At 41.9% G+C, this 19,959-nt stretch overlaps 1 protein-coding gene across 2 annotated transcripts in view; it reads right to left on the bottom strand.

Annotated features, from left to right (window-relative positions):
• dpys (dihydropyrimidinase) overlaps nucleotides 1-19,959 on the bottom strand; it is a 75,844-nt gene that overhangs the window by 29,791 nt on the left and 26,094 nt on the right. For both annotated transcript variants that reach the window (XM_072570607.1, XM_072570608.1), the window contains one exon: nucleotides 2,700-2,856. In XM_072570607.1, coding sequence (XP_072426708.1) covers nucleotides 2,700-2,856 — 157 coding nt within the window. The remainder of the gene's footprint in view (nucleotides 1-2,699; nucleotides 2,857-19,959) is intronic.

The raw sequence follows: 19,959 nt of genomic DNA, 5'->3' as shown, positions 1-19,959 counted from the left end.
GAATTGGGAAGACTTTAATGGTAGGGGAGAGGTGTTGGATGACAGATATTGTCATTATTAGAAAAATAATATCCATGGGTGGGTGACTGGGCAGAAACCTAACTTGCTATCCCATTAACTTTCAACTGATCCAAGTCAAGAGCACAAACCACAGCGCTTAATTCTAGTTGCAAATAAACTTGTCTCATAGAGCTGTAGATAGCAGGCCAGATCTTGGAAAGTCAGGAAACTGTGCTTCAGATCCTCTCCGAAACCCATATGCACTGGCCCTTGGGAATAAGAATTCAAAGCATGCATCACTGCGACAAAAACAACTTCCAATGGCCTGCCTGTCTGGAACTTTCTTGAGACTGGATCCTATTTTATTTACAGGCAAAAGAGTAATTATGGAGTAGAAGCTTGGGAAATTCAGTGCATCTAAATCAAGTTTAACAATGACAAAGTTATTGTTGGAGCTATCCACGAAGAGAAACTGCATTTCAGCCAGGAATTTCGAATGCCTGTTTGGCAAAATATGTCAGTACTTCCTCTAGGTTTAACAGCAATGTACAGCATTACTGAACACCTCACCTTTGGCTACTATTTAAATGGTGAGAGGTTAAAGAGCTCAGAGATGGTGTCCACATGCATGTATTACATGTGGTTAACATACAGGTGCAGAAAGAAATTAGGAAATCTAATAGAACGTTATTGATTATTGTAGGGTGAATGAAATACAAAAGCAACTTGGAGAACATTTACCAGACGAAAATCAGAAACTTGCAGCGGGGGCATGAAAGGGAGGAGGTGGAGAAAATTTGGACAGGCTAGGCTTGTTTCTGTTGGAGTTTAAAAGACTAAGAGGCAACTTATTTGAAACACACAAAATTTGGAGGGGTCTTGACAGGATGAGTGTCAAAAGAACATTTCTTTTTATGTATGTATAATAAAAAAAAGGGCTTGCCCATTTAAGACAGATGAGGAGAATTCTTTATCCACAGGCTTGTGAGTCTTTGGATCTCTCTTCCTCAAAAGACAGTAGAAGTAGAGTTTTGAATATTTACTAAGGCTGAAGTAGATAAACTGCTGAGAAGCAAGAGGTGAAATGTTATTGGGGTATGCAGGAATGTGGCGGAAACAGGTGAGCCAAGATTTTATTGAATGAAGCAGACTCAAGGGGTTGAATGTCCTCCTCATGCTCCTAATCTGTATGTCAGTAAATGCACAGGAAAGATGGCCTGGATCTTTCATACATCAACAAAGTCCTGTTTGTATACTCATGACTCATGAGATTGAGGGTGATTTAGTGGTTTGGTTCAGAAACTGACTAACTGTAAGAAGACAGAGGTGGTGGTTGATGGAAAATGTTCATCTTGGAATTACTAGTGGAGTACTGCAAGGATCTGTTTTGGAGCCACTACTGTTTGTCATTTCTATAAATGACCTGGATGATGACATAGAAGGATGGATTAGTAAACTTGCGGATGACACCAAAACTTGGTGGAGTTGTGGACTGTGCAGAAGGATGTTGCAGGTTACAGAGGAACATAAATAAGCTACAGAGCTGGACTGAGAGCTAACAAATGGAGTTTAATGTGGAAAAATATGAGGTGATTCACTTTGGAAGGAGTAACAGGAATACAGAGTACTGGGCTAATGGTAAGATTCTTGGTAGTGTGGATGAGGAGAGAGAGCTCGGTGTCCCTGTGCATAGATCCCTGAAAGTTGCCACCCAGGTTGATAGGGTTTTTAAGAAGGCATACAGTGTGTTCGCTTTTATTGGTAGAGGGATTGGGTTTCAGAGCCACGAGGTTATGTTGCAGTTGAACAAATCTCTGGTGTGGCCGCACTTGGAGTATTGCGTACAGTTCTGGTCACTGCATTATAGGAAGGAAGTGGAAGTATTGGAAAGGGTTCAGAGGAGTTTTACCAGAATGTTGCCTAGTATGGAGGGAAGGTCTTTTGAGGAAAGGCTGAGGGACTTGAGGCTGTTTTTATTAGAGAAAGAAGAAGGTTAAGAGGTGACTTAACAGAGCCATACAAGATGATCAGATGATTTGATTGGATGGACAGTCAGAGCCTTTTTCCTCAGACAGTGGTGGCTAGCATGAGGGGACAAAGCTTTAATTTGAGGGGTGATAGATGTCAGGTTCTTTACTCAGAGATTATTAAGGGCGAGGAGTGCCCTGCTTGCAACAGTAATGGACTCGCCAACATTAAGGGCATTTAAATGGTCATTGGATAAACAAATAATGCTAATGGAATAGTGTAGCTTAGATGGGTTTTAGATTGGTTTCACAGGTCGGTGCAACATTGAGGGCCAAAGGGCCTGTACTGCGCTTTAATGTTCTACGTTCTAATCAATTCCCAGTCCAAATTTTCAATGAATTATATTTTCAACAACCTTTCCAAGAATGCATTGGATAGTTTTTTTAAATACAATACTGCGAAGATTATGAAGAAGCAGGAGGTTGGCACAAGCTGAATGGTTAAATAGTCTCCTTCTATGCCATAACAATTCTGTGAATTTTTGTAATATTTGCCTGTATTACTTTCCATGTCAGAAGATCACTGGAATCATGATAGGACTGGCTGCGTTACTAACTAAGTTAGAATGTCAGTCAGATATTGCAGCGATCATAATTTTACCATCCTGCATTCATTCTGTAAATTAATACTCAGGACCACTAAACCATGATGTGTAATTTCACAATTCTCACTTGGCTAGTAGGTCCATGAGATATCCGGGTGTTGTGGGATCAGGTCTTAGCGGAGGTCCCATAACGTATCCTGCAGCTTTGCGCCAATCCTTGTCCCAATAATGAGTTCCATCTGTCCCAAGACTGGCTGCAATGGGTTCCCCAAAAACAACCTTGCCTAGAAATAAAATTGTTTGGAGAAGATTTTTATTAAAAGAATCATTAATATTAAAAGGAATTATATTATTGAATAAGATGTTTGAGGAAGATATTATAGCTGGTGTTAGCAGGTCATAGAATATTATCGCACAGAAAAATGCCATTCAGCCCCCAGAGTCTGCGCCAGTTATCAAACCAATATTCGAAACAAAAAACAAGAGAAGTGCAGACGCTGAAAATCTGAAACAAAAACAGACATAGCTGCAGAAACTTAGCAAGACTGGCAGCATCTGTGAAGGGAAAGCAGAGTCAATATTTCAGGCTTAGCAACCGTTCTTCAGAACCCTTGTATGCTGTAGTGTCACTTTGCAAATGTAAAGGGACCGTGGCAATTTGGACAAAAAACAGACTGAGACAGAAAGCAAAGGGTAGTGGTGCATCATTCTTTGTCATTCAAAGATCATATTGAGGGCCACTGGTCTTTTGATCAACTTGGTCATAAATTGCAAATTTTGCAGAAAACAGACATTTGAAAATGGAGTAAATAATGCACAAATAGGTAATAGATATTTAATAAACATTCGTATAGAGTCATTGACATGTACAGCATGGAAACAGACTCTTTGGTCCAACCCGTCCATGCTGACCAGATATCCCAACACAATCTAGTCCCACCTCCCAGCACCCAGCCCCTATCCGTCTAAACCCTTCCAACTCATATACCCATCCAAATGCCTCTTAAATGTTGCAATTGTACCAGCCTCCACCACATCCTCTGACAACTCATTCCATACACGTACCACCCTCTGCATGAAAATGTTGCCCCTTAGGTCTCTTTTATATCTTTCCCCTCTCACCCTAAACCTATGCCCTCTAGTTCTGGACTTCTGACCCCAGGGAAAATACTTTGTCTATTTATCCTATCCATGCCCCTCATCATTTTGTAAACCTCTATAAGGTCACCCCTTAGCCTCCGATGCCTGTTCAGCCCCAGCCTGTTCAGCCTCTCCCTGTAGCTCAAATCCTCCAACCCTGACAACATCCTTGTAAATCTTTTCTGAACCCTTTCAAGTTTCACAACATCTTTCCGATAGGAAGGAGACCAGAATTGCACGCAATATTCCAACAGTGGCCTCACCAATGTCCTGTACAGCCGCAACATGACCTCCCAACTTCTGTACTCAATATTCTGACCAATAAAGGAAAGCATACCAAACACCTACTTCACTAGGTAGAAGGAGGTTAAGGTGTGGGTGAAAGGCTGGAGTGGGGGTGGGGACCTCTCCGTTCCCACCCCCACTGCGGCCTATCACCCTCACCTTAACCTCCTTCTACCTATCACATTTCCAATGCCTCCCCCCAAGTCCCTCCTCCCTACCTTTTATCTTAGCCTGCTCAGCACACTCTCCTCATTTCTGAAGAAGGGGTCATGCCCGAAATGTTGATTCTCCTGCTACTTGGATGCTGCCTAACCTGCTGCACTTTTCCAGCAACACATTTTCAGCTCTGATCTCCAGCATCTGCAGTCCTCACTTTCTCCTAGCCTTCTTCACTATCCTATCTACCTGTGACTCCACTTTGAAGGAGCTATGAATCTGCACTCCAAGGTCTCTTTGTTTAGCAACACTCCCTAGGATCTTACCATTAAGCTAAGATTTGCATTCCCAAAATGCAGCACCTCATATTTATCTGAATTAAACTCCATCTGCCACTTCTCAGCAGATGGAGCAGGTCCAGATCCTCTTGTAATCTGAGGTAACCCTCTTCGCTGTCCACTACACCTCCAATTTTGGTGTCATCTGCAAATTTCCTAACTGTACCTCTTATGCTCGCAGTCAAATCATTTATGTAAACGACAAAAAGTAGAGGACCCAGCACCGATCCTTGTGGCACTCCACTGGTCGCAGGCCTCCAGTCTGAAAAACAACCCTCCAGCACCACCCTCTGTCTTCTACCTTTGAGCCAGTTCTGCATCCAAATGGCTAGTTCCCCCTGTATTCCTTGAGATCTAACCTTGCTAATCAGTCTCCCATGGGGATCCTTGTCGAACGCCTTACTGAAGTCGATATAGATCACATCTACTGCTCTACCCTCATCAATCCTCCTTGTTACTTCTTCAAAAAACTCAATCAAGTTTGTGAGACATGATTTCCCATGCACAAAGCCATGTTGACTATCCCTAATCAGTCCTTGCCTTTCCAAATACATATACATCCTGTCCCTTAGGATTCCCTTCAACAATTTGCCTCCCAACGAGGTCAGGCTCACCGGTCTAAAGTTCCCTGGTTTGTCTTTACCGCCCTTTTTAAACAGTAGCACACATTTGCCAACCTCCACTTTTCTGGCACATCACCTGTGACTATCAATGATATAATTATCTCAGCAAGAGGCCCAGCAATCACTTCTCTAGCTTCCAGAATAAGAACAGAAGACAGTATTGCCACAGTAGGAAGTTTGGCAATCACAGGACATAGATTAAAGATAATTGACAAAAAAATGAGAGGTAAGGTATCAGAAGCTATTTTTAAAAATATGTAAAATATATCTTATTATTGGATCTGCTTCCATACCATGCATTCCAGATCATAATTTTCAAAAGGGAGCTGAAAATACTTTAAAAGCAAAAAATCTTTGTGTCATGGGGCATGAGCACAGGACTGTGATTAATTAGGTAGTGATTTTAAAATGCTGAGGAAGTAGAAAATTTCAAAGATTCAGCCTCTGAGTGAAGAATGTCTCCACATTTCAATCCTAAATGATTGACTACTTAAACTAAAACAGTGCCCCATCTTTAGATTTTCCAGAGGAAGCAACTGCTCAAGGGCTACCATCTCAACTGTCAGCCAACTGCTCTAAATAACCATTCTTGAGAGCTTTTAATGTTTAAACAATGAAGTATCATTTGATGATTTTCAATTGACTGTCAAATAGGTATCTGATGCCCTCATGAGGTCAAAATTGGGATACAGTCTTTACTATCTTAATTCTACAATGAGTGTTTAAGACCTGACATGTGAAAGTTAACTTCTTGTCAAATTTCATTTGAAGTTCACATTTATCAGCATACATTTCCACTTGTACGCTATTACCAGAGCTGGTTAGCTGTTATCTGGATGGATAGTTTGCTGTGTACAGTGAAGCTAACAGCACAAGTTCAAATCCTGGAATAGCTTAGGCTATATAAAGGCCCTACCTTCTCAACTCTGCTCCTTTCCTGAGACATGACTCTCAGCTTGAACTCAGCAGTCAACTCTCTAATAAGAGAGCAGCTCTTTTGCACTATGATGACCTTGCTTACAAGGCACAAATCAGGAGTGTGTGATGGAATACTCCCTGCAGGCATGAGTACAGCGCCAACAATACTCAAGAAGCTTGACACCATCCAGGACAAAGCAGCTCTTTTGAGAGCATTCAATTCACCACTAATGCAGTGCCAGTGTCTTCCATCTACAAGATACACTGTAGCCACTCAAGAATACTTCAGTAATACCTTCTACCCAAAAGAACCAGGACAGCAGATTCATTGGATCACTACCCCTACAAATTCACCTCCAAGCCTCATATCTCTGGTCCTTCGGTGTGCTGGATCAAAGTCCGAGAACTACCTCCTTAACAGCACCGTGGGTTTAACTGAACCAAGGACTGCAGCAATTCAAAAAGGCAACTCACTACCATGAACCGTTAAATGACTTCACAGTAACCTATTGGTCAAATTGATGACATGAAAGCTACCGATAAAAACTTTTCCATAAGAACCTTGTCCAATATTTAACCAATTGTACATACAAAATTGAATTATTCCTCCTTGTGGCATTCCCTTCATGCCTGTCTTGTTAGTACCTTTTTTCTGGTTTCATACTCCTGTTTATTTGTTGCCTTTGCCCTTCTAGATGGAGTGGTCAAGAGATTGGAAGATACTGTCTAGGGAGACTTAGACAATTTCTGCACTTCTTGTAGATGATGGACAGATATTGGGAGGAAAGAAGGTGAGTTTCTCACAAAAGAATTCCCAACTCTGATTTGCTCTTGTAGCAACATCATTTATATGGCTGGTCTAGGTCTGCTTCTGTTTAATGGTAGTCCCCAAGACGTGGATAATTTAGAAAAGGTACACCCTTAAATATCAAAACAAGATGGTTATATTCCCTCTTGTTGGACATGTTATTTCCTAGTACCTTCGTGGAGTAAATATTACTTGCCACCTATCAACTCGAATATAAATTTTATCCAGTCTTGCTGTAATTGGATGTGGGCTGCTTCAGTATCTAACACTTGGCTTGTGACGTGGTTAACTCGGGACAAGAAGTCTTCAATGCATTTGTTGAAATTGCTATCAGGGCCCATAAACTATTCAGTGACTTTAGCCATTTCTTGGTATCATCTGGAGCAAATCAACTTGACCAAAGCCTGGCATCTCTGATGTTAGGGACCTCTGGAAGAGTCCAAGTTGGATCAGCCACTTGGCACTTCTGGGTGAAGATGAATGTAAAGGCTTCAGCCTCGATTTTTACACTGATGTCCTGGGCTCCCCCGTCCTTAAGAATGGGGATATTTGTCAAACTTTCTCCTCCCAGTTAACTAAGTGTCCATTGTCACAACTGCTTCATAAGTCAATACAAATATTTAAATGTATGAAAATTCCATCAAGACCAACAAATCCCAATCTGCCTGCTGCCTGGGATAAATGAAACCTCACCAAATGTCTTCAGTAACAGTAATTACTCAGTTGATTATAAAACAGAAAACTTAAATAAGAACAAAAGGAAAGGTTTCTAATTTATGCACCTTAAACTATACCCTTTCAAAGGAAGCCATACAAACACATACACACAGGCTTCAAGAAAGAATACAGACAGGGTAAGCAAAGTTCTGAAGACCAAAAGTCTAGACCACATGATGGATGAGTCATAGTCAAAGAGATGAACAACATGGAAACAGACCCCTCAGGCCAACTCGTCTATGCCGACCAGATATCCTACTTAATATAGCCCCATTTGCCAGCACTTGGCCCATATTCCTGATGAAGGGCTTTTGCCCGAAACGTCGATTTCGAAGCTACTTGGATGCTGCCTGAACTGCTGTGCTCTTCCAGCACCACTAATCCAGAACCATATTCCTCTCAGCCCTTCCTATTCATGTACCCATCCAGATGCCTTTCAAATATTGTTATTGTACCAGCCTCCACCACTTCCTCTGGCACCTCAATCCATACACGCACCACCCTCTGTGTGGAAAATGTTACCCCTTGGGTCTCTTTTAAACCCCCAAACTCTGGATCTGATACATGGACAACACTTTCTTAATTATTAAGAGAACAGAGATCGAGAACGCACCAGATTATCAATATCATGCTCACAGATATCAAATTTACAAGAGGGGTGGAAACCAACAACGAACTCCCATTCCTGGATGTGATGGTAGGAGGAACACAGAACAGTGAATGCAATACAAGATGTACAGAAAAGCCATACACATGGACCAGATCTTGAACTACAACAGCAACCACCCGAACACACACCAGAGGAGCTGCATTAGTACCTTGTTCAAAAGGGCTACAACACACTGCAGCACTCCCAACCTGCGAAGAAAAGAACCCCTCTACAGAGTCTTCACAAAGAACAAATATTCCCACAACTTCATCCACAGATACCTAGCAGACAAACAATGCAAAGAGGACATGTCATGACCTAACACATTAGTCATGCTACGTGTTATATAAAAAGTCCCAGAATTAACAGCCAGACTCCTCCGACCACAAAGGTTCATGACAGCCCATAAACCAACAGCCATATTCAGATAATAACTCACCAGAACAAAAGACCCTGTACCCATCATGTACAAGGCGAACATAATTTACAAGATTTCACGCAAAGACTGCACAAAACACAATATAGGACAAACAAACAGACAACTAGCAATCCACATTCATGTCGCCACACACACAGAGGACAAGGACCACAAATATGACAGGGACAACACAACAAGCATAGGACAAGCTAAACAAAGGATAACCAAACAATTTCCAGAAGCATAGCACTCATCCATGGACTTCATCAATAAACACAGACCTAGGCCCAATATAGTGGCCACTACAATGAACAACCAGAACTGGCAACTAGAAACAGCAGGACTGGAACCAAATAAATTCCAGAATACACAGTACAGCAGTGCTCCACAGCAGGCTCCAAAGCACTGAAGATGTCACCCAGACAAGGGACTAAATATGTACAAATCAACATCTCAGTTTGGTGAACATACCCACAACCACAGCAACTGGCACGTGAGCTACAATCTTCATGATTCGGAGATGCCGGTGTTGGACTGGGGTGTACAAAGTTAAAAATCACACAACACCAGGTTATAGTCCAACAGGTTTAATTGGAAGCACACTAGCTTTCGGAGCGACGCTCCTTCATCAGGTGACAATCACCTGATGAAGGAGCGTCGCTCCGAAAGCTAGTGTGCTTCCAATTAAACCTGTTGGACTATAACCTGGTGTTGTGTGATTTTTAACTTTGTACAATCTTCATGCGAAGCTCGAATTGCTTTTCTCAGTCATGTGCTGCTTCTATCAGGCATGTCTAACTAGACCTGAGTTGCACCTTCACCAGGTCGACACGTCATTTTAAGGCATGCGTGGTGCTGCTATTGGTATGTTCTCCTACATCTTCAGGAGAACTATGATTGACACCCAGAATTTTTTAAAATTTCAATTTCACTCTTGCCACAGTGAGATTTGAACTCATATCCCCATAATATTAGCCTCGGACCTTGGATTCCCTATGCCATTATGATTGTGATCACACCACCACTTCCCTTCAGTATCAGAGCACTGGGCTACTTACCTGGTTATTTACCTTATAATTGGTACACTGTGTAGTCTCTGTTGTAACTCTGATTAACAACACTATTCAACCCACACTTCACATTTACCCCCAGAACTGACTATTCACACCCCTCAAACAAACAACACACCTCCAACCAATCACCTATTGAACAACTAGAAACCTTTAAAATTTGACCTGATGATAGTACCTAATATAATTAAAAAGGGACAATATATCATGTGGGCTGGTCCTGATTTCCAGCTTTCTTCTAGATTGCTAAACTCATGTTTCATTGTTATTCAGCCTGTTGACACTGCACTCTCACATCATTTGTACTATTAAGTACCTGGAGCTATCTTGCAATTATCTCTCTGCCTATAAATTTTGTCCCTATGCACTTCCCACTACTTCACCTGACGATGCAACAGTGCTTTGAAAGCTTGTGATTTCAAATAAACCTGTTGGGACTATAACCTGGTGTTGTGTGTCTTCTGACCATGCTTCATTATTTCAGCTGAGATCGGATGTCTGATGAAAGGCGCAAGAAGGTCAGTAAGCAGTGGTCTCTACAGTCAACAGCAGTGTGTGAAGCAAAGCTCATAATTTTGTAAAGATCACTTGTTTTGGACCCAGGACTAAAATGGGAAAACAAAGGAAACTGGGTCAGAAGATATTTGCAACTTTAAAACCAACTTCCTGGAGCAGATTATATACAATGTTGCCTTATTGGTACAGTGGGCAAAAAAGGTTCGGATAAATCGGCACTGCCTGTGTGTTTAGGGAATTCTGATCAGGGACAGACAGTCTTTGATTAGCTTTTCAAGGTGGGGTCAGGAGAGTGCTGCACAGCAACGACCTTGATTTCAACCTGCATATTGACTGGTCTAACCAAAGTGGCAGCACTGCAATGGAGGAGAACTTCCTGGAACATATGAGGGATGGTTTCCTCAATCATTATGTTGAGGAACCAACTAGAGAGCAGGACATCCTAGACTATGCATTGTGTAATGAGACAGGATTAATTAACAACCTTGTGATGTGAGATCCTTTGGGTAAGAGTGACCATAATATAGTAGAATTCTTCATTAAGATGAAGAGTGACAACGTTAAGTCTGAGACCAGGGCCCTGAACTTAAAGAAAGCTAAGTTTGACATTGAGGTATGCTTTGGCTAGGATAAGATGGCCAAGTATACTAAAGGGATTGATGGTGTATTGTGCAATGGCAGACATTTAAAGAGCATCTGGATGAACTTCAACAATTGTATATCCCTGCCTGGGATAAGAGTAAAACAGGAAACGTGACTCAACCATGGCTAACAAGGGAAATCAGGGAGAGTGTTAAAGCCAAGGATGAGGTTTTTTAAATTGGCCAGAAAAAACCAACAAACCTGATGACTGGGAGAAATTTAAAATTCAGCAGAGGAAGACAGAGAGTTTAATTTGGAAGGGGAAAACAGAAGGTGAGTAAGCTTGCAGAAAATATAAACATTGACTGCAAAAACTTCCATAGATACGTAAAGAAAAAAGACTGGTGAAGACAAATGTCTTACAGTTAGAATCAAGTGAATTCATAATGGCCAACAAAGATTCGGCAGACGAGGTGAATAAATACTTTGGATCTGCCTAAGGAGGGCACAAATAACCTTCTGGAAACGCTAGGGACAGGGGCTCAAGCATGAAGAAGGAACTGAAGGAAATCCTTTATTCACCAATTAAATGGTATTGGTGAAATTGATGGGAATAAAACCTGTTAGGTCCCTAGGGACTGATGCTCCACATCCTAGAGTACTTAAGGAAGTAGCTCTAGAAATAGAAATAATTTTCAGCATCCTATAGACTTTGGAAGAGTTCTATAAGATTGGAGGGTAGCTAAAATAACCCCACTTCTTAAAAATGGAGGGAGAGAAACTGGGGAATTATGGACCGGTTAGCCTGACATCACTAATGGGGAAACTGCTGCAGTGAATAATTAAATATGTAATAATTGAGCATTTGGAAAGTGGTGATAGGATCGGTCGAACTGAGCATGAATTATCTAAAGGGAAATCATGCTTGACAAATCTTCTCAAATTTAAGGATGTGACCAGTAGAATGGACAAGAGTGAATCAGTGGATGTTGTTTATCAGGACTTTCAAAAGGCTTTTGACAAGATCCCAGACAAGAGATTAGTGAGCAAAATTTAAAGCTTAGCATTTGAGGTAAATTATTCATGTGGATAGAGAACTGGTTGGAAGATAGGAAGCAGAAAAGTGAAATAAATGGGTCCTTTTCAAGGTCGCAGGCAAGTGAGGTACTGCAGAGTTCATTGCTGGGACTCCGGTGATTTGAATGTAGTATCTCCAAATTTGCAGACGACCCTAAGTTGGTGGCAAGGGGTGCTGTGAGGAGGACACTAAGAGGCTACAGGGTAACTTGGACGGGCTGGCTGAGTGGGCAAATATTTGGCAAATGCAATATAATTTGGATAAATGTGAGGTTATCCACTTTTTTTGGTTTCAAAAACAGGAAGGCAATTATCTGAATGGTAGCAGTTTAAGAAGAAGTGAGGTGTAACAAGATCTGGGTTGAACAGTGACCAAAGGCTGGCATGCAGGTGGTGAGGAAAGCTAATGGCATGCTGGATTGAGTGTAGGAGTAGGGATGTCTCACTGCACTTATACAAGGCCTTGGTGAGGCTACACCTCGAGAATTGTGTGCAGTTTTGGTGTGCTTGTCTGAGGAAGGACATTTTTGCTATTTGGGGGAATGATCAGCCATGATCATGTTAATGGTGGTGCAGGCTCAAAAGGCGAAGTGGCCTACTCATGTACCATTTTTTATGTTTCTAATAAAAGCATATTTTTTAAAAAGGCAGTACACTAATCATGGGTGACTTTCATCTTCTTGAAGATTGGAAAAAAATCAAATTGGAAAAGGACCCAAGAGGAAGAATTCATTGAGTGTATTTGGAACAGTTTCTTAATGATTAGATTCCCCACAGTGTGGAAACAGGCCCTTCAGTCCAACATGTCCACACTGACCCTCCGAAGATCAACCCACCCAGACCCATTCCCCTACATTTATCCCTGACTAATGCGCCTAACACTACGGGCAATTTACCATGGCCAATTCACCTCACCTGCACATCTTTGGACTGTGGGAGGAAACCGGAGCACCCGGAGGAAGCCGACGCAGACACAGGTAGGATGTCCAAACTCCACATAGGACAGTCACCCGCGGCTGAAATCAAACCTTGGACTCTGGTGCTGTGAGGCAGCAGTGCTAACCACTGAGCCACCATATTTCCTGGAACAGAATGTTGTGGATCCAATCAATGATAAGGTTATTTTAGACCTGGTAATGTGTAATGATGCAGAATTAATAACAGGGAAAGTAAACATAATAACTATCACTAGTGAAAATGTATTATGGAAATTAATGGGGATAAAAGCCAATATAGAGTAGCTTTAGAGATAGTGGGTGCATTAGTAATTATCCCCTAAGATGCTTAGATTTGCAAAAGGTTATAGAGGATTGGAAATCTCGCTAAACTTCTCATTCAATAAGAGGAGACAAAAAAAGTAAGTATAGGCAAATAAGCTTAATGTGTCATTGAGAAAATGTTAGAGTTTATTATCAAAGATGTAACACCACAACATTTTGAAATCAAGCAGAGTTAACATGGTTCATTGGTAAATTTATTACAATTTTTTAAAAGAAAGTAACAAGCAGGATAGATAAAGGGAAACTATCAGATGTAATATATGTAATATCCCAGAAATGGAGGGACTTTCTTATGAGAAATTGAGCAGGTTGGGCTTGTACCCATTGCAATTTAGAAGCATGAAAAGACAGCATCTTGAAGTTCAAGTTTCTTCAGGTCTTGACAGAGTAGAGATGCAAAAATGATTTTCCATGTGGGAGCGTCTAGGATCAGAGGGCATAATCTCAGAGTAAGAGGTCACCCATTAGAACAGAGATGAGAAAGAATTTCTTCTTTTAGAGGGTATTCAGTCTTTGAAATTCTTTACCATGGAGGGCTCTTGTGTCATTCAGTATATTCAACACTGAGACAAGACAGATTTTTAATCAGTGAGGAAATCAAGGAATATGGGAATAAGATAGTAAAGTGCAGTTGAGGATTATCTGATCACCCATGGTCTCATTGAATGGTGGAGCAGTCTTGATAGGCTGAATGGCCTACTTCTGCTCCTACATCTTATGATATTATTCAAACAATTGACCGGACTGGGTTCAATTGACTGAAAATAAGTTTGAGATGTGGCCTCAGTGAAACAGTTTGAGAAGTTAGATAAATGTGATACCCCTTATGAAGGAGACAAGAAGTGGTGCTGCAAATAAAATAAAAAGAACAGAGATTCGGAGAAGAACCTTTGTCCAAACAGTAATTAGTATGTAGAGCTCATCACGGTTAGTAATTGAGGTAAACAACAAAAATATATTTAAGGGGAAGCTGGATAAAGACATGAGGGAACGAAAAATACTTATGTAAAGTATTGTTATGTAAAAATACTTATGTACTTCTTTAAACCCAAGTCATGAACACCACAGCGTACCTCCCTCCAATCTGAAAAAATACAAACATACAGCAGAAACTACCTTAGTATGGTATATGGTATAAAAACAGAAAATGCTGGAGCAAAGCAGTCCTAAAATAATGGGCTGGGTTTTACATACATCAGGAATGACTGATGAAGGGCTTTTGCCTGAAACATCGATTCTCCTGCTCCTTGGACGCTGCCTGACCTGCTGTGCTTTTCTAGCACCACACTCTCGACTTGTAAAAGTGCACCCGCATCTGATAATACACTGTCCATATTGGAATGAGTTTAAGAGTGGAAAGAACTACCTATGGACATCAAGGCATTCTCTCTGATACAAGGCACTCTCTGAAAGTAGTATTCTACTTCCTTCCTATTATCTACTCATCAAAACTCACCATCCTCTGAAGCTGGCAAAACCTTCCTCAACCAGCACCCTGGACATAGCTCACTTTGGGAATCATGCTTTATGCCTCATGTTGTTCCTTCAGTACTGATGGCATCCAATAGCAAACTGAGAAAGAAAACCTTCGGGTTGTCAGGTGTATATTGCTTTTAACGAACACAGAGGGTCTTTTAAAGAAATAGTTTTAAGCTAAGAAATAACTTTGAGTGTTATAGCTGACCATAAAAGAAACAGGAGGGGCAATTCGTAATAAGCTCATAGTTTGTAGGTCCGCTTTTTGGACTATCACAATAGTAAAGGATGATCTCAGAAGTCAGAAGATTAGAAAAGAGGAACTGGACAAAATAACAGGAAGGCTGTAACAAACAAGGACAGCCAAATAAGACAGATTTGGAGAAAAACGAGTGAGGTAATTAATAAGTATGATCGGCTTAGGGTGTAGGGAATTAACAAATAAAGGAATAACGGGTGCAAGTAATAACCAAATAAGGGGATAGAATGAAATAGACACTTATGATAGGTTCATTGCTAATTGTAGGGGTGTCGAGAGACCCCTCAGAAAAGTATTAAAAAACTCTGTATTTTACTGTCAGCTGTGTCTCTCATCGCAGAGCCACCCATCTTTAAAGATGTTCGAATAAATGTCTACTTCGGAACTCTTTGACTCAGACTGAATATTATTGATTAAGTGGGGTTCGTTTCTCACAAAACTCTGGGTGCAGCCAGGACTGCTGCAGCTGACAGCTAACCAGGTTGGCTGAATGCTCCTGAGAGCATGATTTACTCCTCAGCAAGAGGTGAAAGTCCCATTCTATTCTTACTGTTGCTGCCCACAAAGCATTATTGCTTCAGAGCACAATCTCTCTTGGCTGATCCAGATTAGGGAAGGGGATGCCCTGAGAAGTCTATTCTCTGCAAACCCTAATCCACCACATAATTGCCATAGTGTGCAAGGATGTGTTGGTTAGGTGCATTAGTCAGGGGTAAATGTAGAGTAATAGGGGAATGGGTCTGGGAGGGTTATTGTTCGACGACTGGTATGGACTTGTTGGGCCAAATGGCCTGTTTCCACACTGTAGGTATTCTATTCTAAGAACAACACACTGAGGAATCTACAAAAAAAACGGACAAATAACCAGGTTTGACCTACAAAGAATGAAACCTGAAAGCAACAACACCCCCAGATTCTATGGACTACCTAAAATGCACAAACCAGATATCCCACTCAGACCCATAGTATCACTACCAGGGACACCATCACACAAACTGGCTAAAGAACTACAGCAGAAACTGAAACACCTGATCAGCAGATCCAGACACTCTATACAATCAACACAGGAATTCTTGGACATCATCAGAAATATACATATAGACAAGGAAGAAACCATGGTTTCATTCAATGTAACGGCACTGTTCACCTCTATCGACAAAACCCTAGCCAGAGAAACAATAGCCAACCTGCTGGACATTCAGAACAGACAAAAGGACGTTGAACCTATCAACAAAGACGGCATACTCAAACTACTGGACCTGAGCCTCACAACACACTTCACATTCAACAACCAAATATATGAACAAATCAACGGCACACCCATGAGCTCACCCATCTCTGGACTCATAGCAGAAGCAGAATGCAAAGATTAGAACAAACAGTCTTACCGCAAATTCAACCCAAACTCTGGGTCAGATATGTGGATGACACCTTTGTAATCATTAAAAACACAGAAATAGAGAACACACACCAGATCATCAACACCACGCTCACAGGAATCCGATTCACGAGAGAGGAAGAAAAGGACAACTAACTCCCATTCCTAGACGTGATGGTACAGAGAACACCTAACGGAGAATTCACCACAAAGGTATACAGGAAAGCCACACACACAGACCAAGTCCTGAAATACGAAAGCAACCACCCCAACACACACAAAAGAAGTTGCATCAAGACACTATTCAAAAGGGCCACAACACACTGCAGTACACCATAACTGCAAAAAGAAGAAGAAGAACACCTATACAATGTATTCACCAAAAACAGATACCTGCGCAATTTCATCAACAGATGCCTAACGGAAAGACAACGGAACGAGACATGCCACAACCCAAAGGACTAGCCACACTACCATACATCAAGAGCATTTCTGAACTGACAGCCAGACTACTGCGACCACTGGGACTCATAACAGCACACAAACCAACAGCCACTCTCAGACAACAACTCACCAGAACGAAGGACCTGATACCCAGCATGAGCAAAACCAATGTAGTGTACAAAATTCCATGCAAGGACTGCACAAAACAATACATAGGACAAACAGAAAGACAGCTAACGATCCGCATCCATGAACACCAACTAGCCACGAAGCAACATGACCAGCTATCCTTAGTTGCCACACACTCAGATGACAAGCAACATGAATTCGACTGGGACAACACTACTATTATAGGACAAGCCAAACAGAGAACAGCCAGGAAATTCCTAGAGGCATGGCACTCATCCACAGATTCAATCAATAAGCACATCGACCTGGACCCAATATACCGACCACTGCAACGGACAGCTGGAACTGACAACCGGAAGCGGCAGATTCAAACCACTATAAATGCCGGAGGAAAGAACACAGAAGTGCTTCACAGGAGGCTCCCAAGCACTGAGGATGTCACCTAGACAGGGGACGAAACATCTGCAACACAAATTCCCAGCTCGGCGAACAGAACCACAACAATGAGCACCCGAGCTACAAATCTTCTCACAAACTTTGAGTATTCTATTCTAAATAGGTTGAACATAATTTGCCTTTAACTAATCCATCCTGATTTCTTGACTAAAGGTCATTGAAATGGTAACTGTTTCTCTCTTTAGAGAAGCTACCTAAAAAAGGGTAAGATTTTCCTAGCACCTCTGTGTTTTTATTTCAGAATTCCATCAGATGTAGTAGTTTACTTTTGTGTTAATGAAATTTCAGATCTTGGAAGAATAATTTGCAATGTAAATGCAATGCAGGTTTTCATATAACTATTTATAAAGCTCCTGGTGGCTCCTACCCATTATAAACTGAACCCATGAATAAATCAGCCCAAGCTTGAGCTGAAGACAAGACAAAGGAAGCAATAAGGAGAAAGTGAGGATTGCAATGCTGGAAATCAGAGCTGATAATGTGGTGCTGGAAAAGCACAGTAGATCAGGTAGCATCCAAGGAGGAGAATCGACTGATGCTGCCTGACCTGCTGCGCTTTTCCAGCAGCACATGACTCATGACTCTGATCTCCAGTCCTCACTTTCACCTAGTTGATTTTAACCTTACAGTGAAGCCTCTTCCAAGGATGCCTACATTGAAGAAGTTCTCCTCTCTCTACAAGGATCTCAGTGAGTCTCTCTCTCTCTCTCTCACTTCAATCCCCTCTGCCCTGAAACTCTTCAGCCATGTCCTGAAGCAGACTCGCTGCCACAGCCACATCTCCTTCGTCAGTGCAAGCCTATGGAACCAACTGATCTTGCATGGATTCTGGACTACGTTCAGACCAGCACAACTTGGAACTGAACAAGACAACCAGTACCTACTACAAACTCAAAACCTCTAGAAATGGTTCTTCTTCCAGATCCTCCACTCCACACTTGCAGCCATGCTTCGTCACCTACTCTCTCCACAGGCAGTTCTGTTCAAGCTCAGGGCCACAATCAGCCAGACCTGCAAAGGATCTCTGCTGTTTTCCATCCTCAAAAATCCCCACCCAAATCTGGATTCCAGAGAGACTCCTTCGTCAGATCCACACCCCCCACCAACTCACACCCCCCCCACTGTCGGCTACTTCCCCTGCCACCACAGGAATTGAAAAACCTGCACCCACACCTTCCCCCCCCCAATCTCCGTCCAAGCCCCAAAAGGTCTTTCCACATCTGACAGAAATTTACCTGTACTTCCACACACGTTATCTACTGTATCCCGTTGCACCCAATGTGGTCTCCTCTACATTGAGGAGACAGGATGCCAACTTTTGGATTGTTCCAGAGAACATCTTTGGACACCAACACTAACCAACCCAACCACCACGTGGCTGAAGATTTTAACTTCCCCTCCCACTCCACTAAGGACATGCAGGTCATGGGCCTCCTCCATTGCCAAACCCTCATCACCTGACATCTGGAGGAAGAACGCCTCATCTTCCCCCATGGGACCCTGCAACACACAGGATCAATGTGGATTTCACCAGTTTCCTCATTTCCCCTCCTCCCACCTTATCCCAAGCTTCCAACTTTGCACTGCCCCCTTGACTGGTCCCACCTGTCCATCTTCCTTTCTTCCCACCCATCTGCTCCATCCTTCCCGCCAACCTATCACTTCCACCCGCACCTTCATCTACCTATCACATTCCCAGTTACCTTCCCACAAAGCCACACTCCTCCTATTTATCTCTCAGCCCCCCTGGCCCACAAGCCTCATTCCTGATGAAGGGCTTATGCCTGAAAAGTCGACTCTTGATAAGATGTGTAGCTCAGTTTGATGGTAAGTATGTAAGTTAGCTCGCTAAGCTGGAGAATTTGTTCTCAGACATTTTGTCACCACACAAGGTAACATCAGTGAGAGTCTCTTGTGAAGTGGTGAGGATATATCCTGCCTCTTTATTTATAAGTCTTGGATTCTTAAGGTGGGTGATGTCATTCCCGGTTCTTTTTTCAAGGGAAGGTAGATAGAATCTAAATCAATGTGTTTACTGACGGAGTTCTAGTTAGATTGCTATGCCTCTAAGTATTCTTCGCCTGTGCTAGGATGTGTGTGTTGTCCCAGTTAAAGTGGTTTCCTTCTTTTTCTGTACGTATGGAAACTAGCGATAGTGGGCTGTGTCTTTTGGTGGCTAGTTGGTGTTTGTATACCCTGGTGGCAAGTCTCTTGCTTGTCTGTCTTTTTATAGTTCTTGCATGGTATCTTGAAAATGACATTAGATTTGTTGGTAGTAGCTAATGGATCCTTTAGTTTCATTAGTCACCGTTTAAGTGTGTTGGTAAGTTTGTGGACTATCATAATGCCAAGGGATCTGAGTCTGGAAGTCATTTCTGATATTTCTTTGATGTAAGGTAATGTGGCTAAAGTTTTAGGTTGCTTTGTGCCCTCTTGTTTGGGTTTGTTTCCGAGAAATCGACGGATTGTACTTATTGGGTATCTGTTTTTCTTGAAAATGTTATATGGATATTTTTCTTCTGCTTTTTGTGGTTCTTGGGTGCTGCAGTGTGATGTAACTCATTGAAATAATACCTGATGCAGCTCTGTTTGTGTGTGTTGGGATGATTGCTTCTGAAATAAAGTATTTATTCTGTGTTTGTTGTTTTTCTGTAGATTCTGGTTTGAA

The sequence above is a fragment of the Chiloscyllium punctatum genome, chromosome 5 (assembly GCF_047496795.1).
Source record: "Chiloscyllium punctatum isolate Juve2018m chromosome 5, sChiPun1.3, whole genome shotgun sequence".
NCBI lineage: Eukaryota > Metazoa > Chordata > Chondrichthyes > Orectolobiformes > Hemiscylliidae > Chiloscyllium > Chiloscyllium punctatum.
This window is presented reverse-complemented; position numbering and strand designations above follow the sequence as displayed.